The sequence below is a fragment of the Podarcis bocagei genome (genome assembly GCF_964188305.1).
Source record: "Podarcis bocagei genome assembly, chromosome: 7".
NCBI classification, from domain to species: domain Eukaryota; kingdom Metazoa; phylum Chordata; class Lepidosauria; order Squamata; family Lacertidae; genus Podarcis; species Podarcis bocagei.
The window spans coordinates 82,948,906-82,975,727 of NC_138132.1; the positions used below are offsets into that span (position 1 = coordinate 82,948,906).

The 26,822-nt window shown below is 46.3% G+C and overlaps 3 protein-coding genes across 4 annotated transcripts; all 3 read right to left on the reverse strand.

Annotated features, from left to right (window-relative positions):
- Positions 1-1,848: 1,848 nt before the first annotated feature.
- Positions 1,849-7,659, reverse strand: LOC308592170 (natriuretic peptides A-like). Its single transcript, XM_081203464.1, has 3 exons — positions 7,363-7,659; positions 2,698-2,968; positions 1,849-2,145 (listed from the first exon to the last, which is right to left on the reverse strand). Exons 1-3 carry the CDS (start codon positions 7,480-7,482, stop codon positions 2,129-2,131), a joined length of 408 nt encoding a protein of 135 aa, XP_081059590.1. The 5' UTR covers positions 7,483-7,659; the 3' UTR covers positions 1,849-2,128.
- Positions 7,660-13,143: 5,484 nt separating this feature from the next.
- Positions 13,144-17,495, reverse strand: LOC308592513 (natriuretic peptides B-like). The gene is made up of 3 exons (XM_081204054.1): positions 17,160-17,495; positions 13,931-14,222; positions 13,144-13,437 (listed from the first exon to the last, which is right to left on the reverse strand). Exons 1-3 carry the CDS (start codon positions 17,280-17,282, stop codon positions 13,412-13,414), a joined length of 441 nt encoding a protein of 146 aa, XP_081060180.1. The 5' UTR covers positions 17,283-17,495; the 3' UTR covers positions 13,144-13,411.
- Positions 17,496-21,072: 3,577 nt separating this feature from the next.
- On the reverse strand, positions 21,073-26,178 carry LOC308592036 (C-type natriuretic peptide 1-like). 2 transcript variants are annotated; one of them, XM_081203306.1, is made up of 3 exons: positions 25,741-26,178; positions 24,064-24,382; positions 21,073-22,683 (listed from the first exon to the last, which is right to left on the reverse strand). In XM_081203306.1, the coding sequence occupies exons 1-2, from the start codon at positions 25,834-25,836 to the stop codon at positions 24,083-24,085; spliced, it is 396 nt and encodes a 131-aa protein (XP_081059432.1). In that variant the 5' UTR covers positions 25,837-26,178; the 3' UTR covers positions 21,073-22,683; positions 24,064-24,082. The 2 variants fall into 2 exon arrangements, with proteins under 2 accessions (XP_081059432.1, XP_081059431.1); XM_081203305.1 differs by having other exon boundaries at positions 24,068-24,382; positions 25,741-26,172.
- Between the last annotated feature and the right edge of the window lie 644 nt (positions 26,179-26,822).

A 26,822-nucleotide genomic window follows, 5' to 3' on the forward strand; every position in this document is an offset into this window, starting at 1 on the left:
AATGTGATAAGGTGACGCCGGAGTCGCTTCAGCACATTATGTTCACTTGCCCCTTGTTCAATGTGCCACGGGCAAATTTGTTGGGATCAATCATACAGAAACTAGAGGGTACCCCACCAAAATTCCACCTTGCCCAAATCTTGCAGGATAAGGATTCCCACACGACCCTGAAAGTGGCTAGGTTCCTGGTCGCTGTCCTCTCCCAAAAGCGACGCCAAGGAGCGTTACAAGCTAATTAAGGCGTAGCATGCCTTTCCATCTTACAGTATTTTATTGTTATAGTGGTGTTTTTAGCGACTGTTTTTTTTTTTTTTCCACGGCACAAGCTGTCACTTATGTATTGTTTTTACCTGTATGGGCCTATGGCCGCAATAAATATTATCTTATCTTATCTTATCTTCCGGGTCACGTGGCCAGCGTGACGAAGCTGCTCTGGCGAGCCAGCACCAGTGCAGCACACGGAAATGCCGTTTACCGTCCCGCTATAAAGCGGTACCTATTTATCTACTTGCACTTAAGAGTGCTTTCGAACTGCTAGGTGGGCAGGAGCTGGGACCAAACGACGGGAGCGCACCCCGCCGCGGGTATTCAAACCGCCGACCATACGATCGGCAAGTCCTAGGCACTGAGGTTTTACCCACGGCACCACCCGCGTCCCCTTATGCACAGTTTACCTGGATATAATTTAATTCTGTACGCATTGCTTGGCTGGAGACTTGCATTGCAAAATTGGGAAAAGGGCACATTTCAAATATTGCAGGGGGCCTGTGTTTTGCTTCATGTAATCATCATCATCATCATCATCACCATCATCAATACTTTATTTATACCCCACCCTAGGTTTCCCCAGCCACCCTGGGCAGCTATTGTTTATGTATTGTTTCAAGTAGGGATGCGGGTGGGGCTGTGGTCTAAACCATGGGTAGGCAAACTAAGGCCCGGGGGCCGGATCTGGCCCAATTGCCTTCTAAATCCAGCTCGTGGATGGTCTGGGAATCAGCGTGTTTTTACATGAGTAGAATGTGTCCTTTTATTTACAATGCATCTCTGGGTTATTTGTGGGGCCTGCCTGGTGTTTTTACATGAATAGACTGTGTGCTTTTATTTAAAATGCATCTCTGGGTTATTTGTGGGGCATAGGAATTTGTTCATTTTTTATTTTTCCAAAATATAGTCCGGCTCCCCAAAAGGTCTGAGGGACAGTGGACCAGCCCCCTGCTGAAAAAGTTTACTGCCCCCTGGTCTAAACCACTGAGCCTCTTGGGCTTGCTGATCAGAAGGTCAGCTGTTCGATCTCCATGACAGGGTGAGCGCCTGTTGCTCTGTCCCAGCTTCTGCCAACCTAGCAGTTTGAAAGCACACCAGTGCAAGTAGATAAATAGGTACCGGCTCCGGCGGGAAGGTAAACAGTGTTTCCATGCACTCTGGCTTCCGTTACGGTGTCCAGAAGCGGTTTAGTCCTGCTGGCCAAATGACCTGGAAATCCGTCTGTGGACAAACGCCAGCTCCCTCGGCTTGAAAGCGAGATGAGCGCCACAACCCCATAGTCACCTTTGACTGGACTTAACTGTCCAGGGGTCCTTGACCTTACCTTTACCTTATGTATTGTTGCAGAAAATGTGAATTAGGTAGGTTTGCCTTTAAATGCAAACAAAATCTAGCATCTCCTGCAGCTCTCCATGCCCAGCACTGAATTTTCCTCCATTTCAGCCTTCTGTGTCCTGGAGGAGGTCTGAAATTACACAACTAGGAGCTGGTTCTGGGAATGGGTGTGGCTATGCAAATACATGTTTGAAAGGAAAGAACACGCGAGAGGATGAGGAACAAGTAGATCCAACAGCAGGGGGCAAAAGAGCAAATGTGTTTGATTTTTATTGTTTCAAGCAACCATCTCTGTGCTGAAAGTAAGAAAGTTTGTTTGTTTTAGAAAAAAGAAAAAAAAGAAAACACAAACATACAAGAGGTCAAAGAAATAAATAAATCAATAAATTAAGAAATAAATAAGCGGGAAGCATGATTCCAGAGGACTTTTTGGGGAAAGCACACGTCTTCAGAAATTCACATGTCATCAAAAGGTCGGGTGCTTTTCTAGGGCAGGGTGGGTGAGCTGATGGCAGGAAAGCGGATCTTAATTCCTCCTCGACCCTAGAAGCAAAAGGTTAAAAAAGAAAAGGATTTAGAATCATATGATTAGAAGGGGTCCTGAGAGTCATCCGGTCCAAACCCCTGCAATGCACGAATATATAGCTGTTATTTTACCAGCTTTATACACCCCAGTAAGATTTATTCCTTGCCTTTTTTATTAGAGGTATGTGAGCCAAGCAACAGAACTTGGGAGATCCATTACTGTTCCTAGATTGATCAGTGGGAGGAAGCAGCTAGGAAGAGGATTCCAGCTAAACACCAGACTTCCAAGATGCCAAATATTCACCCTTGAAGCGTTTGGTGCTAAGAACAGGGACTCATGAAGAGTTGCAACAGGCAGCTCTCACTAAAGAAGGAGTTGCCTGTCGCAACTCTGTACAAGTCCCTGTTCTGGGCATCGATGGGAAGGATTTGCAGGTTTAGCCCGTGGACCAAAACGAAGCATGCATCTGTTATCATAAGCTTGGAGGGATGTGTGATTTCCTGTATTTCTCCCAGAAAGCGTTATTCTAGGTCAGGTAATAACAAGGGGGTGGGGTGGGGAGGGCTCACCTCTGCATCCCATCGCAGTCACTTCCCCGATCCGGTCCAGTCTCCTCCCGAAACAGCTCTTCGCTGTCTGGATTCCCCGCATGCGTTTAAGCAGGGCGCTGCGGTCGGAGAGGAATGGGGCTGAATAGGCCGGGGTCTCAACTTGCTGGCTGTTGCCGTCATCCAGGAACTCAGCCAGTCCCTCCCTCTGGCTTTCAGGATCTTCTAGGTTGGGGCTGTTCTGCAGATCTTCCATCAGGGAGACTTTCTCCTCCAATCTCTGCAGAAGGGCCTGAATGGAAAATGAATATAATGTTCCTCTTTCGTTCCTCTGCATTGCCTCCAAACCTTTCTGCTGCCTGAACCTTCCTTCCTTCCTTCCTTCCTTCCTTCCTTCCTTCCTTCCTTCCTTCCTTCCTTCCTTCCTTCCTCCCTTCCTTCCTTCCTTCCTTTCTCAGGGGTTCAGCTAGCTCAGCGGTTCCCAAACTTTTCCAGCCTCCCCCCATTCCCTTGGTTCCATAAACCCATTCTTCGTGCCCACTGCCCTACTCTATAAAAAGCATTATTCAGAATAACAGTTGGCATATATAATAACCCAATAAAATTCAAAGCAGGAACACCTGTTCAGAATTTGGTTTAGACATTTTAGTTCGATGAATTTGACACAACTGATGAATTTGATCCAGCTTTTCAAAGTCTGATAGGTGCTGTGATTCTCCAGGGGTCTGGCTTCATGCCCATGGTTGTACGCCATTGTTTCTTGAGACAGATGGCAAGCAACCCCCTGCCACTGCCTTGCCTATTAGTCCCCCTAGGTAATCCCACCACTGCCCCCCCCAGCGGGCACTACTGTCTACTTTGGGAACGGCTGAGACAGGTAATTTTAGACCCTGAACACCACAGTCTTATTTAGTTACTTTTATTATTTCGTTATGGGACTCGGGTGGCACTGTGGGTTAAACCACAGAGCCTAGGACTTGCCGAGCAGAAGGTTGGCGGTTTGAATCCCCGCGACGGGGTGAGCTCCTGTTGCTCGGTCCCTGCTCCTGCCAACCTAGCAGTTCGAAAGCATTTCAAAGTGCAAGTAGATAAATAGGTACCGTTCCAGCAGGAAGGTAAACGGCGTTTCCGCGTGCTGCTCTGGTTCGCCAGAAGCGGCTTAGTCATGCTGGCCACATGACCCGGAAGCTGTACGCCGGCTCCCTCGGCCAGTAAAGCGAGATGAGCGCCGCAACCCCAGAGTCGGCCACGACTGGACCTAATGGTCAGGGGTCCCTTTACCTTTATTATTTCGTTATTTGTTAGGTTTCCATCCCACCTCCTCCTTCCTCCAAGGAGCTTGAGGTGGCATACATTGTTCTCATTTAATCCCCTCAACAACCCTGTGAGGTAGGCTAAGCTAAGAGAGAGGGACTGGCCTAAGGTCACCTCAGATGACCTTCATGGCCAAGCAGGAATTTGAACCCTGGTCTCTCAGGTCCTAGTCTGAGACTCTAACCATTAGGCCATGCTGTCTTTTTAATGGGAGAAGGGTCGTACTTTGGTGGTAGAGCACGTGCTTTGCATGCAGAAGGTCCCAGGCTCACCCCCCTAGCTTGTTCCTGGCTTCTGCCTGTTCCTGGAAACTGGGGTTGTCGTTCTGCAAATACAATTCTTTCTTTCGGGCTTGTGATTTTAAAGATATGAAACATGCATTTTGCTGCTGAGCTCCAGGTCTCCTAAACTGCGTAAGACTCCCCAGCGTCAAGGCCAGTGAGTCAGATGCCTTCAAGAAGTTAACAAGGAAGACACCTGATCATTCAAGAACCAGGGTGCTGGAGTGGTTAGAGTGACTATCCGGCTAGGGCCTGGGAGACCAGGGTTCAAATCCTCCCTCAGCCAGGAAGCTCACTGGCTGACCTTAGGCCCACTCCCTGCCTCTCAGCCTAGCCTACCTCACAGGGTCGTTGCAGGGATTAAATGAGGAGGGGGGAGAAGCAAGTTTGCCGCCTTGAGCTCCTCTGAGAAAAAGGTGGGACCGAAACATAACAAATACCATATTTTTCGCTCTATAGGACGCACCAGACCATAGGAGGGGGAGAACAGGCAAACATTTTTTTTCTTGTTCCCCCCCTCTAAAACAAGGTGCGTTCAAGGTGCATTCACACAAAGCCTCCAGAGCGCAGCGGGAGTTCCCACTGGGCTCTGGAGGCTTCAGGTTCCTTTCGACCTGCTCTTTGGGGCTGGCGGGGTCCCGCTGTGCTCCAAAGGCTTCAGGGATAGCTTTGCGCAGCCATCCCCAAGCTAGAACAACAAGACGGAGTGCTCCCCAGTGCTCTGTCACACTGTTCTGGCTTCGGGGACAGCCTTTGTAGTCTCTGCAGGGCAGCGGGGTGAAGGCACCCCGCTGCCCTGCAGAGGCTTTGCGCAGCCATCCCCAAGCTAGAACAGCGTGACGGAGCACTGGGGAGCACTCCGTCTCGTTCTAGCCGCGCAGCCTGCATTCGCTCTATAGGATGCACACACATTTCCCCTTAATTTTTGGAGGGGAAAAAGTGAGTCTTATAGAGCGAAAAATACGGTAAATAAATCTGTCCATTTCAGCTTGTCGTCTTCCCAGTCTTAAAATTCGTCACTCCACATCTCTGCAGCAGAAAATCCATACGTGCAAATTTCTATAAGCAATTTTGACCAGCATATACACATTTGCACAAGCAGAGTGCCCCAACGTGATGTATTTTAGCACATTCCTTTTCGCTGGCCTCTGCACTTTTGCACGCACTTGTTGACGGAGACAAAATTGGGAGATGTGTGAGTTTCAAAGGTCTCTTCTGTTTCGTTTCGTGTATCCAGTCGAGAACTGTGAATCGGGTTCGTTTTCTCACTAAAATGCAAAGGGGATCAGCTTTCTTCCCCGACCCTTCCTACATGTCAGGGTTGTGAGGGTAAAATGCGGGAGATGGAGGGGAGAGAAACATAGGCCACCTTGAGGTGGAATATGAATGTAATAACAGGTGATAAATAAATCCCAGTTAGACACTCCGTAACATGGAAAAGCCTTGTCTCCCTGGCACAAGCCGGGAATCCTTTATGAATTTTATCATTTATTTGTTGCATTTATATCCTAGAATTTTAGGTTCGGCTGGGAGGCAGGGACGGATCCCAAGGTCACCCAGTGAAGTGCATGGACAAGTGGGGATTTTAACCCTGGTCTCCCAGATCCTAGCTCTGTAACCACTCTGCGACGCTGCCTCTCTTTTACAAGTCACCTACGCTCACTGCCATCCTAACATTCTGCAGCGATGAACTGTAACCGAGGAAGGACAGATCCGCCCAGACATAGCTAAGAATAGAAGAAGGGCAAAAGACAAAACCCAGGATTTTGTTCCCAGCAGCGACCTGTACAGTGGCTAGAGCATTGGACCTGCGTTCAAATCCTCCACTCACTGGCCATGAAACTCACTGTGCTGACCTTGGGCCAGTCACTGCCTCTCAGCCTAACCTACCTCACAGGGTTGTTGTAGGGGAATGAATGTATGCGACCATGTGCTCCTTAGAGGAAAAGGTAGAACATAAGTTCTAATCACAACAATAATCTTAGATCCAGTCCTCCACATCTCTATATCAATTTGCCATTTATTTATTTTTTGAAGTTTTATTTAATTTTATTAAATGCATATTAATGGTGTGGTGTTTTTTTTAATAGACTTGTAATTTCTAACATATTCTAACACATCTTTCCTCCTTTCCTTTGGTATTTCACACCTGTTTTTCTGGGACGAGACTGTTTTAATTTTTCTGTTTTAATTGATTTTTTTTTATGTTTTAATAAAAATCTATTCCATTTTTTTTAAGTCCTTGTGAAAAATCAGTTGATGTGAATTTTCCCGAATAGATGCAAGTGGTTGTTGTTTTTGCAAAGCCGTTCTCCCTAAAATAATGCATTCTCATGTGCACAACAACCCAGTATTTCGTTCCCAAGAGTGACCGGCTGGCATCACTTCCCTGTCAATTACCCCCAGCGCCCTCTGACTCTGAGGTAGACTGTCTCTGAACATGGAAGGTTGGCCTTCCGTGAATTTCTCCCCCAGGAGGGGAGAGCCCACCCTGGAATAATAAAATCCTAGGACTGAGTCTCCCCAAACCTGCCCCTCTGGGTTCCTTAGACAAACCTAGACAGCATCTTAAAAAGCAGAGACATCACCTTGCCAACAAAGGTTCGTATAGTTAAAGCAATGGTTTTCCCAGTAGTGATGTATGGAAGTGAGAGCTGGACCATAAAGAAGGCTGATTGCCGAAGAATTGATGCTTTTGAATTATGGTGCTGGAGGAGACTCTTGAGAGTCCCATGGACTGCAAGAAGATCAAACCTCTCCATTCTGAAGGAAATCAGCCCTGAGTGCTCACTTGAAGGACAGATCCTGAAGCTGAGGCTCCAATACTTTGGCCACCTCATGAGAAGAGAAGACTCCCTGGAAAAGACCCTGATGTTGGGAAAGATGGAGGGCACAAGGAGAAGGGGACGACAGAGGACGAGATGGTTGGATAGTGTTCTTGAAGCTGCCAGCATGAGTTTGACCCAACTGCGGGAGGCAGTGGAAGACAGGAGTGGCTGGCGTGCTCTGGCCCATGGGGTCACGAAGAGTCGGACACGACTAAACGACTAAACAACACAGGACTGAGTCTCCCCAAACCTGCCCCTCTTACCTCCATGCTGGCTAGCTCCTTGGCGGGGCTGAGGCTGTCGATGGGGTGGGCCATGGGGTGCTGGAAGCAGAGGAGGAACAGCAAGGCAAAGGTGACTGCGGTCGAGCCCTGGGTGTCCATGCTTGGAGAAGGTGCGTTTGGCTTTCTCGCCCTGGAGACGATGTCCTTTTCGAGAAATATCAGGCTTCCCTTCGTCCCTGATCTGTTGTGTCCTGTGCTGTCTACTTCTCCCCAGCCAGCCTTATATACCCTTGAGCCGAGCTCTGCTTCCTTGGGTTATCGGTGGGACTATCTGGGGCGCATTCCAGCCCCCTCGCCGGAATGCAGCTCCTTTCAGAGAAGATTCCCTATATTAGGTGTCACAGGGCAGCTGATCTCCTAGCATGCAGGAGTCACAAGCCGGTGATTTCATGCCGCCTGCCCTCTCGGCTGATACTGGCCTCGGAGATTACAAACCCCCTCCCTCATTGGAATTTCTTTAAACCCCCCCCCCACACATTAAAACATTTCCCAGATCTGAGCAGAGAGGACCCTCGCAATATCCCCAGAAATACACCTTGGGGAAATCGCCTTGTATAGCAAAAGCAAGAAGCTTGAGAGGACAGGTTTTTTTTTTTGCTGGGTGAGAGGGAATCTGATGACACCCCAGCCCTGGACTTTCCCTCAAGGGCCATTCCTATATATGGAATAATGAAGGTATCAGCTCAGTCCTGGCTTTGCTTCCTTTCCAAGTGGCTTTGTTCCATTCGGGGCTTAATATCGGCATCAAGAAGAATCAGACATTTGCAAGAACTCCATCTTTGAGTGCGGCGGCACTTTGGAACTACCCGCCACTTGACGTCAGGTAGTTGCCTTTGCTGCACTCTTGGCTGTACCTGCTAAATGAAAAAAACAGCAACCCATTTTCATTTAGACAAGCCTGCCCGGGTATTTAGGAAGTTGATGTGAGTTTTTAATCTGTTCTTTAGTCTTTTTTTTTTTTTGTCAACCACTTTGTGTTTAAAAAAACCATCAACAATCAAGCAGTATATAAATTTTAAGAAATAAGTCAATCAATAAAATTAAGCTTACCTGTGCATCGTGACCTTTCAGATGGGGCAGCTAGCCTGCGGGTCAGATACCTAAACTGAACCTTAGTCCCTTCTTTTTCACTTTTACTGATGCATTGTAATGTAGCAAAAAAAGCAGGCGTCCCCAAAGTCTTTTCATTTCAGATTGCATTCACAGTCCTGAGTACGGACTCATAAGTTCTTTTTTATCATTGTTCTTATTCATTAAATCCCACAGTTTCTTCCCAAGGGCTCCAATGGGCATGCACACTTCTCCCCCTCCCCATTTTATCCTCACAACAACAGCCCTGCAAGGTAGGTTAGCCTGGGTGGCGGTAGTAGCTGGCCTGAATTCACCCCAGGGCAGGGATTTGAACCCCACTCCCCCAGGTCCTGGCCCAGCCCTCTAACCACTGCTCCACCCTGTCTTCCAAGGGAAAGAACAGAGAGATGAACTATCGTTTTGCTATGGGGAGAAAATCCCAAGGGGAAGCAAGTCGGAGCCATCCCAGAGCCACGCAAGAAGGGTATAAGGCAGGGCTTATGTGGCCCTCCAGATATCACTGATCTGGCCCTCAGAACTCCTCCCAGCCACCCCCACACTGACTCTGCTCTCCGTCACCCTTGAGAGTCCCTCCCCCATCTGCTTGGACTGTGCCCTTGAATTCTTATAAGGCCTCTTGTTGGCTTGGATGAATGCAACTCTATATGCTTAAGTTAGGATGGATGGATTTTAATTTTTATTCTTAATATGGGCTGGCAATGTTTCTTCCCCCTCCCAATTTCTCTCTCTCTCTCTCTCTCTCTCTCTCTCTCTCTCTCTCTCTCACACACACACACACACACACACACACTTTAAATTCAAAATTAAAACAAAACATATTATCCAGAAACATATCATCCCTATTCCCCCCATTTTTCCTCTCTCCCCCCACCCTCCCACACAACCCCCCCAGCTTTCCTGTTCCAGTCTTTGATTTCTCTGAGACTGCTGTTTTCTGCATGTTACACAGTTGTATAGATCCTCAAACCATTTAGCTGATTATCATCAATAAAAAGTTTGTGAATCTTTATTCAAAGCCAGCCAAGGAGTCCAGTTCGCTTTGTTGCATCTTCAAATACTTTTTATAAAATATATAGCACTCACTCCAGCTCAGTCCTACTCAGAGTATATCCACTGAAATGAATGGATCTAGGTTAAGCAAGGCCACCCACCCCATCCGTTTCAAGTGCTATGATGCCACTTTAAACAGCAGCTGCCCACAGAGAACTCTGGGAACTGTAGTTTATTAAGGGGGCCGAGAGTTGTCAGGCAACCTTTCCCAGAGCTACTATTCCCATAATTCCCTGGCAGGGCAGATTGATTGTTAAAAGCCCACTCTGAGACTTGTACCTCTGCAAAGGGGGTTTCCTAACTCTCAGTGCTCTTAGCAAACTACAGTTCCCAAGATTCTTTGGACGGAAGCCATGGCTGTTTAAAGTGATGTCCTGGTGCTTTCAAAGTATGATTGCTGCTGCCAGACCACCCAGAAAAGAGCCACATTTTAAAAGGGCATAGGATGTTTTAAACGGTTCTAATTGCGGTTCCTCTCTTTCGTTTTTGTCGGGTTGGTGTTGGTTAAATGTTTAGCTGGAGTCGGCGTTTACTTTAATTTGGGTATAACTGTAAACCGATTATGATTATTATTGTTGTTATTGGTTTTTTATTGATTTGTTGGTTTGTTTGTTGCATGTATAGGATGTCTTGTTTTTTAATGTTTGATGTTTTGTTCTGTTTTATATGTTGTATTTTTTTAAAAACATATTTATTGAAGTTTCCAATAGTAATACAATAAAAAATCAAAAAGAAAAAAGAAAAAAATAACAAAAATAAAAATAAAAATAATTAAAAACACATAAAATTTCCATTACTTATTTTCCCTTAACTTATTTTCCCAGACCTCCTCATACCTCCCTTTTTTTGTATTCCAATTCAAATTGTTTATTCAACAAATCCTTACCAATAAATTTTAACCTGTTTCTAATTTTGTAATGCTGTTTCTTTACCTTCTCTCTTTCATCGATTCATTTTTAGTTAATCCTTTAATATCTTTTAACCAAAACCACGTTAATTCCTTTCTCAAAGATCTTATCAACAAAATCCTTAGTTAAAACATTTCCCTAAGGCCTATGTTGTAAGCTGCCCAGAGGGGCTGGGGAAACCTAACCAGATGGGTAGGGTATAAAATAAAAATTATCATTATTATTAGATGGTGTGAATGTGACTGGGGTCAAATGCTGAGCAGGAGTAACACCGAGTACATTTTTTTAAAAAAAGTTCCCCATGGCAGGAAAGTTTGTGAAAAGCACTGTTCCGATGCATCAATTTGCGCCCAGGATGTCCTTTTCTTTGAAAGTAGTTTGACCTTGGCGGAACGGTTTGCATTTTTGTGCAACAGCCTCCCTGCAAGCTCGCTTTGCTGGGAACCAGAAAATAATACTGTAAGCTTCCCCCTAGAAAGAACTGATGTGATCCAGGCCCTTGGCTTCTCTCCAAGGTGCTGAATCAAACCTCCCTCCAGCTACTTCCTTAAGCTAGGTGGGGATGTTGAACCACAGAGCCCTTTCCCGGGTCAACAGAACCTGTCTCTCTTATCCCAGCATGGATTTATTTTTTTCTTTTCCGCTCCTTTTGGGGGGGGGGGGGGAAGAAACAGGAGAATTGTTCCTGCTGCGGTTCTGAATCCTCAGATCTCTGCATGTCATGAACCTAGTCTAGTCTTGCAGCCAGAAATCAAGGGCGTTAAAAATTGGTTGGGGTGGCAGAGATTTTCAAAAGGGATACATGACAAATCTGAAGAATCATGAATTGTGCAGGCTGTTTATGTTAGCCAGATTTAATATGTTTCCCTCGGTGATAGTGAGAGGAAGATATTTAGCTCTCCCAGAATCAGAGCGTCTCTGCAAACGTAGCAAACAGGAACCTGATATTTTGGAGCATATTTTCTTTTCTTGTGATTTTGGCATTTATGAAAGAAGACAATTATTAGAGGCCTTATAACTCAATAGGCTGATTTCTGTGCTACCAACGGTTCAGGACAGGAATGATCAAATTACTTTAATAGTGGCTGAATTTTTGAGTGCTGTCCATGTAGAAAGACTGGGCCATTATAAAGAGATTTAGTGGTTCTTAATTGATTGATGATGTGGTAGCGTTGTCTTATATTATTTATGCAAATTGATTTTCTCTGGAGTTAAAGATCGGATTGGGACAAACCTTATTATGCTGAGCTCGTATTTTGCACAATTTGCATACGGTGTCTGTTTGATAACGTGTGGTTTGCTATGCCTAATAAAGGATATTTGATTTAAAACAAAACAAAACAAGGCAAGGATTTTGTATGATTCACAGCCACTGCTGGTTCTGTGATGGCTTTTGGTGGCTGGTGGCTGCTAGCTGTGCCTGCCTGCTTGGGCTAGATAAGGCAAGGGAAAGCTGGAGACAGTAAAACACAGGCAGTGGGGAAGCTTCGTGAGTGTTTAAAAACAGAAAGGAGGTGGACTCTAGTGAACTTTGGTAGCTGCCCGTGTCCTCAAACTGTGTGTAAAATAGATCCGGGTATCCTGTCTGAGAAGGCAACAATTTAGATCAGGGTTCGAGAACCTTTGTTCCTCTGGGTGATGTGTTACTGCAATTCCCAACCAACCCCGGCAAACATGACCAATGAATGATGTGAGTTGTAGATCTTCAATATCCGCAGGGCCAAAGGTTCCCCACGTCTCACTTAGAACGCCAGGGGAATTTTTTTCCGATTTCACCTCACCCTATTATCCCAGACACTGGGGTTTTCTGTTGTTGTTCCTCTAATGGAACACCCTCCCCTCTTCCAGACACGAAGCGCTGTTAATCTGTGACATCTGATATCTTGCAAAGGCTTGTCTTTTTGCCCAGGCTAAGATTGGACCATGTTATCAATGAATTCTTATATATAAAGAATATATTGAATGCTTTTGATGTCATCAATCTAATTATACTGTTATATAGTGTTTCCTGTAAACCACAGGAAAGCGAAGATCTCCCTTTCTGTGGCTGAACTGATATCTCATAATCACCAACCCCAATAAGTGGACTTCTATTTAGACGTATAGGCTGCCTATATCAATGAATGCATATAAGTGTGTTAGGGCAGAGGGAATGCTTTTATTGTTTAATGTCAGCTGACAATGCTTTGCCAATTAAGAAAAAGTAAATTTCTGAAAAGGAGAAAGGATCGGGCACCCACCCTCCTTTTTGTTCTGAACAGAGGAGAGGGGGGAAGAGCTTCTCTCTGTGAACAAATGTAGCAGTGTCTGATGAAGGGGCCTTTTCCTCACTAGTAGAAATGACACACCCCCCCCCCGTCATTTTGTGGTCATTTCATTTTCCATCTCATGGCAGCCATTTTGTGTCAGGCCACACCACTGCCTTGGCAGCCATTTTGTGACTGGCATCTGCGACACGTCCTCAAAATTCTGAATGTGCTCCTTAGCCCAAAAGAAGTGTGGTGACCCTGACTTTAACACAAGTTTTTCCTCATACTTTATTTATTTTTTATTTTTTTGGTCGGGAAATGTTTTGCAAGTCTCAGAGGCATGTGTATTTCAAAGCTTGTGGTCACGTGCGTATGGGTTCAGGGTGTGCAAATTATGTAGGCTCGTGAATGCAAATTGTGAAATTTCTCCGCTATCGCTACACCACAGTGAAAACACTCCATTTCTATAAAACGTTTATTCAGATTTTGCAGCACCAAAGCCCCCAGTAGGCTGAAAGACAGTCTCAGTGGCACACCACAAAGCGTCAAATGTAACGGGAGCCCATACAATATGAATATACAGGTTTTTATATTGTATAGGAAGGGGTATGATTCTTGAGAGGGACTGTGCGCAGAGAGTTCTCAAACAGATTTAACAGTCTGTATACACTTTACAGCCTTTGTTGTCCAAACTTTTGGGGCGGCCGACAAAGAGGTCCTCTTCTGATTTCAACTTCTGGGTTTCCTCCAAGAACCTAAAAACAAAGAGTTAAAGATCTTTTGAGTTAAGGGTTCCCCTTCTGCTTAAAAGGAGCAGTGTTACTCATGAGGACTAGCTGCTTTCCAATCTCATTCCTCTCTATCGGGGTTTGTTCTGACAAAGGATTGTGATATAAGGACAGCTCTGCTGGATCATACGAAATGCTCAGGGATTGGGGAACCTTGTGGCCCTCCAGGATTCTTGGTCTGGCCCTTGGGAGGTTACACAGGCCACACTCCCTAACCAACCCTGCCTTGCACCCTCCTTGAGTAGTTTTGCCTGCCTGGAAAGGCATCCTTAAACTCTGAAAATTGCCTATTGCTTGCCTGGACAGAGCACAGAGTAGATTGTTTTGTTTTGACTCAGAAGGTTGCCTGCACTCTTTTCAGCTGCTGATTCTAATATTTCTTGCAAGCAAGTTTTGTTAAATAAATATATTCCACATGCCCACCCAACCCAGCAACGAGATTCCTTCGAAAGAGACCTACGGGCTCTGTAGACATTGCACCCAAGGCCTGTCTGGGTCCCGATCCGCTCAAGCCTGGTGCCGAAGCATCCTGAGAAATATCTCCTCCGCTTTGGGGAAGCCAGGAATTTCATCCAGTGGTCCTCCACTTCTGTAGGGTGAAGGGAAGTCTGAAGTCTGAGCTGGCTGGAAGAGAGGGTTTCTGCGTCAACAAGGTCCATCATGTCAGAGCCGTCCTCTGCCTCGTCAGACCTCGAGATGGGAGCCTCCAATTCCCCTTCTGGAAATTTTTCCTTCAGGCGCTCCAGGAGGTCCTAAAATCAGAGGTGATGGAAACAGAATATCAAGAAACAAACTCAGTTCAGAACGCAAGGACCTAGAAAGCTTCCTCCTACTGAGTCAGACAATTGAGTCCAGATAGCTGTGTATTACCAGCACTGGCTGGCAGCAGCACGGTTTCAGGCAGGGGACACCCCCAGTCCTACCTGGAGATCTCATTGGGGTTTGAACCTGGGACTTTCTGCATGCCAAGCACTGAGCTAAATGGTCCTTCCTGCGATCACCATAGCAATCAATAGTATATCAAAGCAGTTGCTTCTTTCTTTCTTACACACACACACAGAAAATTTACAATCTGGTCCAGTTTTAGCGCATGGGTTTGACTTTTCTTTGAATTGCCACCTTTTAAAATTTGACTGTGAGGTATTTTTGTAAAGAAGATCTTAATTATTTTTAATGGATTTTCAGGGCACGGTGTTAAATATTAGTGTGCTAAATGCCATCTTTTTACACCGGAATTTCCCCCCTCCAAAACCTCAACTGAACAGTGTCTTCTGCTGGGGAAACTGATGGGAAGAGAGAGATTTTGAACCAGAACGATCTAGATTTTGAATTTGCGGAAGAATATCTGAAGCTGGGAATCTTGGCTTGAGAGTCCTCATCCCACCCCAGCCTTCAAACAGAAGTTTCCTCTTGACTCCTTTAGGATATACAGTGGTAGCTTGGTTCTCAAATGCCTTGGTTCTCAAACGCCGAAAACCTGGAAGTACCGTAAGTGTTCTGATTTTCGAACATTTTTCAGAAGCCTAATGTCCAATGCGACTGTCAGCAATTGTTTCCTGCACCAATCAGAAGCTGTGCCTTGGTTTTTGATCATTTTGGAAGTCAAACGGACTTCCGGAGGGAATTAAGTTTGGCGCTTTTATTTTTGCTATTTATTTTGCATTTTTGTTTTTGAGGCTTTTTCAGTTAATTTGTTTCTGTGACTGTGTGGAACCCAGTTCAGCTACTGATTGATTCTGTGACTGCAAAAATGGATAAAAGCCCCCCATCCAAACAATGACTATCATCAGTGCAGGTAAGAAATATATATATATATATATATATATATATATATATATATATATATACCATATTTTTCGCCCCATAAGACACACTTTTTCCCCTCCAAAAATGAAGGGGAAATCGGGGTGCGTCTTATGGGGCGAATGCCTGCAAGCCTCGCGCGCCCGGCAGGAGGTCCCACCGGGTGCGCGAGGCTTGGGGCGGCAGCCTGTCGCCCGAAGCACGGGGAGCCCTCGGGAGGGCTCCCCCTGCTTCGGGCGAGTGTCTGCAAGCCTCGCGCACCCGGCAGGAGCCCCGCGGCTCTCCCAAGGCTAGCGGACTGCTTGGGCGCACGCAGAAGCTTGGGGCGCGCTGAGCTCAGCACGCCCCAAGCTCCTGGTGTAGCGCAGCGATCCGCTAGCCCTGGGAGAGCCCCGCGGCTCTCCCAGGGCTAGCGGACTGCTTGCCGGCACGCAGAAGCTTGGGGCGCGCTGCCCTCAGCTCGCCCCAAGCTTCTGGATTAGCACAGGGGTCCGCTAGCCCTGGGAGAGGCGCCCGGCTCTCCCACGCTAGCGGAGACCTTGCCGGCACGCAGAAGCTTGGGGCGCGCTGAGCTCCGCACGCCCCAAGCTCCTGGTGTAGCGCAGCGCACCTGGGGGGGGGAATAAATTTTTTTCCCTTTATTTCCCCCCAAAAAATCTAGGTGCGTCTTATGGGCCGGTGCGTCTTATGGGGCGAAAAATACGGTATATATATATATATATATATATATATATATATATATATATATATATAAAATCTTCAATACTGTCTTATTTTATAGTATAGTACATTGATTATTGCTTTCATTTTATGAATCAATGGTCTCATTAGATAGTAAAATTCATGTTAAATTGCTGTCTTAGGGGTTGTTTTTAAAAGTCTGGAATGGATTAATCCGTTTTGCATTACTTTCTATGGGAAAATGTGCCTTGGTTTTGGAACGCTTTGGTTTTGGAACCGACGTCCAAATGGATTAAGTCTGAGAACCAAGATACCACTGTAAATAATAATAATAATAATAATAATAATAATAATAATAATAATAATAATAATAATAATAAAATTGGTTATGCCAGTTCCCTTCTCTCTTCTCTCCAAAATTTACCACCCCCACCAGACGTAATGCTTTTGATTCCTGCAATGCACATTGATTGAGCTGTGAATACCATTTTTCTGCTCACAAGCAGCTAACAAGTTCAAATTATCATTCTCTTTGGTTGCATCCATGCTAGTCCTACTCAGAACAAACCTATTGAAGGTAATGGAGAAGACTGACATAGGCCCATTAATTCCAGTGGGTTTCCTCTGAGTAGGAATCTTGGAATTGTGCTGTTGCAAGGGACCATAAGAGTCACTTAGCTCAAACCCCACCGAGTTAGAAACAATAGAGGAATGTAAATGGGTTGATGGTAATTGCAGCCAGGCAGGTTATAGTGAGTCATTGGAAAAATGCAGAAGAGCTAGGGGTGAACCAATGGAGGGGAAAATAGAAAAATATTATAATCTTAGAATATCTAACTGTGAAGATACATAAAATGAAAGGGTTTAAGGTCAGTGAGAAGGAGGAGAACTGGTTTGAGAAGATATTGAATGATTTGGGTAGGTTTGAACAATTTGGGGCAATTAAAATGTTAAAAGTTAAACAAAACTTGTGGAGGGAGGAGTGTTAAGGTATATAGAATTGTACATATGGTTGATTTGAATATGTTATTATTGATTATGTATACCCAATGTATCAGCCGCCTGGGGGGTTTCACTGTTTGTTTTCACCATGTTTTGGTTGTTGGTAAAAAAAAAGAATATTTTTTAAAACAACAACAACAACAATCAAACTGACTTCCCAGCACACACACACACCACCCCTGACCTGCCTCCTCCTTCCTCACCTGAAAGGACTGCAGTTCTTCGCTGGAAGGACTCCAGGCCACAGGATGACTCGAACCCAGGCCTGCTTGGGCGAACACCAAGAGCACAGAGGACCAGCGACACCAGGCCACAGCATCCATCATCCCTGCTTCTCTTCGGGCCTCTGAGGTCTTGTAGCTTTGGTTGGGGATGCGAAGCACTTCTTTGCAGACCCAGGGAGCCTTTCTTTATAAGCCCCTTCGGAGGATGGCTCCTTGCTGCTTCCAGCCGGCCTGGACCCCAGCGAGCTGAGCCACTTGGCTCTGATAAGGGAACTGGTTCCAGCCAGCGGTGCTGAGCCTTTCGGAAATGACACATTCTGCCCCCACCCTGCTTTTAACAGAGCAATTATAGACGCTTTCTTGAGCCGCCAAACCGTTCACGGCCGCGAACCTGCAGAAATGTCTTTTCTTCTTTATTAGAGGCAAATGCAGGGCTACGACTTACGCTACGGGTGAGTCCCCAAATTAGGCAATTCCATGACGATAGGGAAATTTGGGTTAATAGCTGGCTGTACTTTGCCCACAAATCATCCAATTTTACAACTTGGATATCTTAAAGGAACTGGGGCAGGGGATTAACGTAACAGCTCTATAACTGCTACCAGAATTATTATTTGTCCAAATTGGAGGGTGCATTGAGATAACACCCTCCACGAGATGACTAAAATCTAGCATATGGTATGCATGGCTAAGCTTATATATAAATATGGTTTGAAGCTCAACATCAAAAAAAGAAGATCATGGCCACTGGTCCCATCACCTCCTGGCAAATAGAAGGGGAAGAAATGGAGGCAGTGAGAGATTTTACTTTCTTGGGCTCCATGATCACTGCAGATGGTGACAGCAGCCACGAAATTAAAAGACGCCTGCTTCTTGGGAGAAAGGCGATGGCAAACCTAGACAGCATCTTAAAAAGCAGAGACATCACCTTGCCAACAAAGGTCCGTATAGTTAAAGCTATGGTTTTCCCAGTAGTGATGTATGGAAGTGAGAGCTGGACCATAAAGAAGGCTGATCACCGAAGAATTGATGCTTTTGAATTCTGGTGCTGGAGGAGACTCTTGAGAGTCCCATGGACTGCAAGAAGATCAAACCTCTCCATTCTGAAGGAAATCAGCCCTGAGTGCTCCCTGGAAGGACAGATCCTGAAGCTGAGGCTCCAATACTTTGGCCACCTCATGAGAAGAGAAGACTCCCTGGAAAAGACCCTGATGTTGGGAAAGATGGAGGGCACAAGGAGAAGGGGACAACAGAGGACGAGGTTGTTGGATAGTGTTTTCGAAGCTACCAGCATGAGTTTGACCAAACTGCAGGAGGCAGGGGAAGACAGAAGTGCCTGGCGTGCTCTGGTCCATGGGGTCACGAAGAGTCGGACACGACTAAACGACTCAGCAACAACATCTGCTGGGATCAGAACCCTCTCCTGCAAGGTTATCTCTGTGCGCATTTAATTTTGCATATTTTGCAAAAGCCTGGCCGTGCTGTGAAAACGCCTTTTGCAAATCTGCTTGGTGCCGGTTGGGAAGCGAGGCTTTACAGCTCAGCTCATAGACCCGCGCAGCTCTGCTTTCCTCCACCTGCTCCCATCCGGGGGGGTGGGGAAAACAACCTCTCTCTCCTCTTGGTGATGGAAGACCCTTCATCTCCCACAACGGGCTCACTTCAAAGGGCGGCTGTTATCATTTATATGCAAATCGGAACAAACGCGTTTGCCCGGGAAGGGAATGGGCAGGCGCGTTTAATTAGCTGTGGCCTTTTATGCGAGAGAAAATACATTACCTCGCGTGTGCACGAAAGGATGGCTTTGTGATGTAAGCTGTGCCCCCCCCCTAGAATTCCCCTCTTTAATTTTTATTAAATGTTATTGTTTTACATTTTAGAATATGACCGGTATATCATTTTCCAGCTCTACAATTCAATGATCTAGTATCTATGATGTGGGCAAGGTCAAGGAACCTGCAGCTCTCCTCCACAAGATGTTGGGTTCCTCTCCCAGCCGATGGTCAGGGATGATGGGACTTGGAGTGCAGCAAGATCCGAAGGAGTACAAGTTCTTCATCCCCTTAGAAGAATATTAACAACCATTTCTAAATACCTTATGGCATGTTGCTAGTCCTCAGCCTCAACATGCCACCTGTAAAATGGGCATAATTTAGGGTTGCCGTATTTCAAAAAGTAAAAACCAGGACACCCCAAAAGTTGTTGAGCTTTACAAAAACGCCAAAAAAACCACCCCCAAACCCTGCGATTTTTCTATTGACTTGCCTAAGATCCAGGACAAAGTGCCACATTTCAGAAATCACACACCTCCTTTGTCATTCCTGCCTTTGAAATCCCAGTAATGTCTGGGGAAATCCAGACATACGGCTGCCCTAGCATAATTGCATCTGTCTGTTCATTCTTTCTACCCCTTCTTTTGTATCCTTCCCTTTCTCTCACTGGGGATTCTAGAACCCTTAGACAAACTGCTAGACCTCAGCCTCTACTTGCCACCTGTAAAATGGGCATAATTTTCTCTGTCTGTTCACTCTTTCTCCTGATTTGCATCCTGCCCTTTCTCTTGCAAATAGTTCAAGGCCGGCTTGAGAGAACTTTGGGATTCTTGTGAGCTTGGAGAGAAATCCTGGCTGCCCATGAAAAAATATTTCATTTTATGCTTGCGCTGACACAGAGACCCAATGCTCCAGGACTCGCCCCTGGCCATATTCCCCTTCCTCGTCATTTCTTTGGCAGCAGGAACACTCTGCTCTTTTCCCTTGCCTGCCCAAATCATTAAGCATTCTGCATTAATGTGAGTGTCAAAATCCTCTTGTGCATCTCTGTGTTGTTGAAAGCCCATACCGGCAGTTTTCATTTTAGCTGAGCTGAGGGCATCTACACGACAGTTCCTTCGCTGTGCAAACACCCCCGCGCAGTTGATTTGAGCACCAGGAGACAACATCCACACCTACGCAGGAGATCTGCCCCTGTCATATTTCCTTTTGCAGAACCAAAGGCCCCCTTGCAAACATTGACATTCTCCTGCCTTCTCATAACTCTGGACCCTGTGTGATTAAGGTCAAGTTTAATTGCCCAGCGATTGGATTCACCAGTTTACCTGCTTGTGTGGCTTCCCATTGAAGTATCCGGTGAGAGGAGGGTGCTGGCCTGATCCAGATTTAGGGCTCTCCTTCTGGGTTGTATCCAGCCAAGTTTGTTTGTATGATTGGTTGATATCCCACCTTTCTCCCCCCCCCCATTTAATCCTCACAACAACCCTGGGAGGTAGGTTAAGCTGAAAGGCAGTGTCTGGCCCAAGGTGTCCCTGTAAGCTTCATGCCTGAGTGGGGATTTGAACTCGGGCCTCCCGGGCTTTAGTCGGACAATCTTAACCACTCCAACACCCTGGTTTTCTCAAAACGAGGAGGACTAGCACAGGATCCAACCCTCTCCCTAATTTCCCCCCAAACAGGGGTACTCTGCAGTCTATTTTCAAAGTCTTTTCCAAGTCTGAGAGCCATATTCTAAATGAGAATTGGAAGAATTCTTTATTTTTCTTTGTTCTTTTTTCTAATATCTTATCTTTCGTTTCATTCCTTTATTGTGAATAGCATTTTATAGAGGTATAAATAACTGTCAATATGAAAAGATACAAAGTATTCCCTAATTCCCCCCTTGCATTATGTATTTTCTTTCTTTCTTTTATATGTATTTTCTTTTTCTTTTGTATTTTCTTTTCTTGTAAATATGTATGTTTTCTAATTTGTACTTAATAAAAATTATTTTTTTAAAAAAAGAGAATTGGAAGAAATAAATTGCATTCTTTTTTACACACACACACACACACACACACACACACACACACACACAGCATCTTGGAAATGAATCGGACCAATTATGAAAACCAGTTTATTTCGACAACTGTCCGCATGCAGAATTTTGCACATGAACGAGACACGGAATGAAAGTTAGACAGGATTTATTAAGATACACACCTTTGCCACGAATGAGAGAGCACTGATGTGGGTGTGAGGACCGCGATCTGATTTCTCTGATTCCCTCAGCGCCCAAAGGCTCTGGATGGGTGAACTAATGTTTAATGGGAGAAAGCTGAGCCTCAGATGTTCTGCGAGTTTTTTCTGGGTTGACTCACTCACACCTGCCCACCACTGAGAAGAACTGCCTATGCTGGGCCGGCCCAAAGTACCAACTAGCCAGGCCTCCTGTTTTCCACCTGTGGGACTACTAAACTCCTTTTTTTAGGGAAGGCCACACTCAAGGAAAGATGATGGTCAAACCACTTAGGTGGCTTTCAAAGAGGATTAGGCAAATTGGAAGATGGAGCAAGCTTGTTTTCTGCTGCTCTGGAGGTAGGACTCGAACCCATGTCTTCGAGTTACAAGAAAGGAGATTCTGACCAAACATCAGGAATAACTTTCTGGCAGTAAGAGCTGTTTTGACAGCGGAGCGGAGGTGGTGGACTCTCCTTCCTTGGAGGTTTTTAAGCCGAGCTTGGATGGCCATCTGTCAGGGATTCTTGGACTGTAATTCCTGCATTGCAGGGGGTTGGACTAGATTTCCTTTAGGGTCCCCCCTCCAACTCTAAGATTCTATGAAATTCATGGAGGAGAAGGGTAAAGGTAAAGGGACCCCTGACCATAGCTGTCAACTTCTCCCTTTTCTTGCAAGGAATCCTATTTGGAGTAAGGGAATTTCCCTTAAAAAAAGGGAAACGTTGACAGCTATGCCCCTGACCATTAGGTCCAGTCGTGGCTGACTCTGAGGTTGCGGCGCTCATCTCGCTTTACTGGCCGAGGGAGCCGGCGTACAGCTTCCGGGTCATGTGGCCAGCATGACTAAGCCGCTTCTGGTGAACCAGAGCAGCGCACGGAAACGCCATTTACCTTCCCACCAGAGTGGTACCTATTTATCTACTTACACTTTGACATGCTTTCGAACTGCTAGGTTGGCAGGAGCAGGGACCGAGCAACGGGAGCTCACCTCGTTGCGGGGATTCGAACCGCCGACCTTCTGATCGGCAAGCCCTAATCCCAAACTGTGTCCATGTCCTGCTTTCGTATGCATCTGATTGGCCACTGAGAAAACAGGATGCTGAACTAGATTGGCCTGCTAGCAGGATGCTTCTCATATAGCCTCCCTTCAGCTGTTGTTCCCCCTCTAGGGTTTGGTATTCAGGGTATACTGCTCCTGTCCATGGAGTCTCTGTTTTGCTATCGTAGTTAACGGGCGCCGCCCCCATCTTCCCTGAATTTGGCTAACTCTTAAAGAAGAAAGTTAACCGCTTCTGGTCACGAAGGCAGCAGTTTAAACATGACTTGTATGCAGGGGAAGAAAGCAGCTTTGAGTGCGTGGGGGAATGAGTCCGGACAGATTGAATCACACTAGGGAGGTGGGCAGAGGCAGGAGGTGTGAAGGTTTTTGCTTGAAGGTGGGGATGCCTTGGCGATGAATGAGGGTGTTGGTTGTCTCTCTGGGAGGCGATGGGTCCTGCCAGCGATGGGGCCTGCCGTGGGAGAAGAAAGGGAAACGAAAACACATGATGTTCTGAAACAGCCTCTCTCTGGAACAGCCTTGCAAGAGAGGAAGCTCAGTGTGTCTGTCATGCTTAGCTGCCTTCCTTGGCAAGGTTAATTGGCTGAAAACCTTTCCCTGCAAGTGGAAGAGAAGGCGCCCCGATTTAATTGGATTGGTCGATTCCCTCCCCCAAGGAATATTATTTCTAATGTAAGAAACGCAGATCGCAAGCGCTGCCTAAAGAGCTGGGTGTGTATTAGGGCAGAGGTTGCCCACAAGGTCCCAGGGGCTAAGCGTCAAAGCTCAGTGGCAGAACACCTGCTTTGCATGCAGAAGGTCTCAGGTTCGATCCTCAACGGCTTCTCCAGGTAAAGCTGGAGACATCCCTTGCCTGAAACCCGGGAGTGCCACTGCCAGTCAGGGTTGGCAATGCTGAGCTAGATGGACCAAAGCTCAGTAGAAGGCAGCTTCCTACGTTTCCATTTCAATCACACAGAACCATGAGGACTAGCGTCTTTTATAGCATCCTCTGTTCTTTTAGGAGCCTTCCTTGGTGCTCACAGAATCCCCATCCCTGAGTCCCGGATTGGGGGGCGGGACATTTTGTTGTAGCCCAAAGAGTTGGTTGCATTCTGGTGCCCAGAACCATTTCTCGGTATTGGAGCCGGGCTACAAGTAAGGTTGGCAAACCCTGTGTCAGGGAGAGTGTCTGAGGCTCTGATGGTCTACCACCCCTGAGAGATGGCTGCCCAGCCTCTATGAACCCCATGAAACTCCTGCCTGAAATTTATTTATATATATATATTTCATAAAACCTATAAACCGCTTGATTGTGAAACGAAAACCTCAAAGAGGTTTACAAAAAAAGGTAATAAGATTATCAGTAAGAAAGATCAACAACTTTCGAAAAGCTAAAAAAGATTAGAAACACATCAAAACTCACACATCTGGCTGGGCTTATCTGTTTTTGGCATACAGCAAAAGTGAAGGCACCTGTCAATAGGCAGGGAGTTCCAAAGGTGCTGCTGCCACGCTGAAGGATGGACTTCTTCCAAATGCAGAACAGGGATTCTGTGGCACCTTTGGTACTGCCAGTTCCGCCGATGAAAGCAATCGAGTGGGCATATTTGGGGGTGAGGTGTTCTCATAGGTAAACTGGTCAAGCTGTTAAGGCCTTTATATACTAATAGTGACACCATGAACTTGGCCTGGTAGCAGATCCCTGAGCACAGATACTGCATGCAGTTGTGCTGCAGAATTCTGCACGGTCTGCGGCTTCCGGTTCACGTGCAAAGGAAGCCCCACGTGGAACGCATTGCAACCATCCAGTCTTGACGCAACCAGGCCAGAATCTTCTGGTTGTGGACACTTACCTGCCGGGCTGCCTTTCAGCACCCCAGCCCACTCAGAGCCCCGATTCGGTCCAGCTTGACCCCGAAGCATCCTCTCGAAAGGCCCTTTTTGCTCCTTCCCCGATACCTCCGGGAGGAGCCCAGGAGGTCATTGAAGAGCCTCTGGAAATTGCTTTCTGAGAGGGGCACCCCTTCCTGGGGTCTCCTGGCCCATGGCAGCAAATCATCCTGTTGTTCCAAAGCTCCTCTGGTTAGGAGGGTCTCATCTTGGTCCTGCTCTGTTTCCTCAGACCCTGCTGGCTGTTCGAGGTCCTCCTCTAACCATTTAGACAGGGTCTGAAAAATACAGGAGGGTGCAGGGAGAAGGAAGAGAAACAAAACAGGTAAAGGTAAAGGTCCAGTCGTGACCGACTCTGGGGTTCTGACGCTCATCTCACTTTACTGGCCGAGGGAGCCGGCGTACAGTTTCCGGGTCATGTGGTCAGCATGACGAACCAGAGCAGCGCACGGAAATGCCATTTACCTTCCCGCTGGAGTGGTACCTATTTATCTACTTGCACTGGCATGCTTTCGAACTGCTAGGTTGGCAGGAGCTGGGACGGAGCAACGGGAGCTCACCCCGTCATGGGGTGAAACAAAATAAGCACCAGCAAAACCAAGACCCCCCTCTCCTCTACCCTCTCTGCTCCCCCCCTTCCCTGCAAGCTCATGCCTATAAAATTTGACTTGCTTCTAACTATGTGGGTGGCTCCCCTCCCTTTTTGCATCACCTCCAATTTTGGTCCAGGTGAGTCTTTATACCCCCCAAAGAGCCCCTTCCCTTCATCCCATTTGAAAACCCTACTTGTTTTTTTTTTCTGGGGGCTGTTCCTTCCTCTTACCTAGAGATGGGACAGACCTGTCACTTTCGATTTCTCATTCCTCCCATCTAAAGTTCAGCTTTAAACATTAGTTTGCAATGAAAAAAACAACAACCGAAACTAAAAACGAATTACACTTGAAAACTTAGCACTAATAATCTTTATTTATTTGCTGCGTTTTTATCCCACCATTCTTCTGAGGAGCCTGGGGTGGCATTCGTCGGTCCCACGGCTGTCAACTTTTCCCTTTCCTTGCGAGGAATCCTATTCAGAACAAGGGAATTTCCCTTAAAAAAAGGGAAACGTTGACAACTATGGTGGGTTCCCTCCTCCCCATTTTATCCTCACAGCAACCCTGTGAGGTAGGGCAGGCTGAGATGCAGCAACCAGCCCAAGATCACATCCAGTGAACTTTGTGGCTGAGTGGGGGGATTCGAACCCTGGTCTCCCAGGTCAAAGTCCGACACTCTAACCACTGCTCCCAAACCAGCCCCTAACAATAATCTCCTTTGCAATGAAATATTTGCAATAAAATAAAATCTTTGCAATTTTGCCTAATGTGCACTTTTTTTTTTGCAATATCTCTTTTTGTAGTGCATGTCTATATTCTCTCTCTCTAAAAAAAAACCCCTATGTGCGTGCTTTACCCTAGCACGAGCATTTATTGATGCCCATTACCCAGCTGGAGAACTTGCACTGCAAAATTCAGAGCGGTGCGAGTTTCAAAGGCTGCTTTTCGGTTCACGAATTGCTTTGGGAAGTGTGGCTCGGGTTTGGAGCGCTTTGAAATGCAACTGGATCCTTCTGACCCCATCCACCACCCCCTCCACTTACCTGGACATTGGTCACTGGCTTGGCTCTTCCTTGTTGGTGAGCAAAAAGCAGCAGCAGCAAGACCCAGCGGGAGCACATAACTTTGGGGTTCATCATCTGCGTGGCTGCCTTGCCTTGCCTCCACTCCTAGCTGGATCCCCTGAGCCTTTCCCCTGCGGCAAGGTGAGCCAGCTGGTTCTCTGCCCGGCTTTTATATCTCCCTTGACCCCTCCCCAGGTCCACCGCTGAGCTCCTGGAAGATGCCCAACGATTGGCTTGAGTGCATCTCATCCCTTGTCAGGGAGGAGGGGAGTTCACAAAGCATCTTTGCTAATGCACTCTCTTTCTCTCCCCCCCTCGGCAGGTATCAGCCAGTAACAAAAAGAGGAGTTTTGCGTTTGGCAGATGCTTGCGATCTTGAGCTGGAAATCTTCTCTGCTTTTTCGCCTCCGGACACCTCCACCTGTCAGTTTTGTTCAATTCTCTGCTGGCTGGCAGCAGCAAAATTGCTACCGCTGTTAGGATACTCTGGTAGAACAAGTATTGTATAGAAAGCCTGCAGAGAAATAGACCCAAAGGAAAACAGGAAGTTGACTTATGCTGACATACACTGGTCCATCTTAGCTCAGTGTTGTCTACACAGCAGTGGCCCTCCAGGGTTTCAGGCAAAGGACATTCCCCTACCCTCCAACGTTTCTCTGATTTCTCTGATCAGGAAGCTTCTCCTGTGCTTGATCTCGCCACACACATGAACCTCATATACACATCTACTTCGGTTACCGTGAGCAATTGCATCCTCTCCGCCTAGCCTACCTCACAAGGTTGTTGTAAAGAAAAAAAATTGTAAGGGAAAGGATTGTGTGCAACACCTTCCACAGATCAATGGAGTGAAATAAAATTTTAGCTGTAAACTGCTAAAATTCCCCTGTTAGGGGAAAAGGTGGGATATAATAATAATAATAATAATAATAATAATAATAATAATAATAATAATAATGGAACTGTGAGAAGGTTCAGGAACCTACCAGAAAGTAAATCCTATTGAACTTTCTGAGTAAAAATGCCTAGGGTTGCAGTCCAGTCTTTACACAGTCACCTGGGAG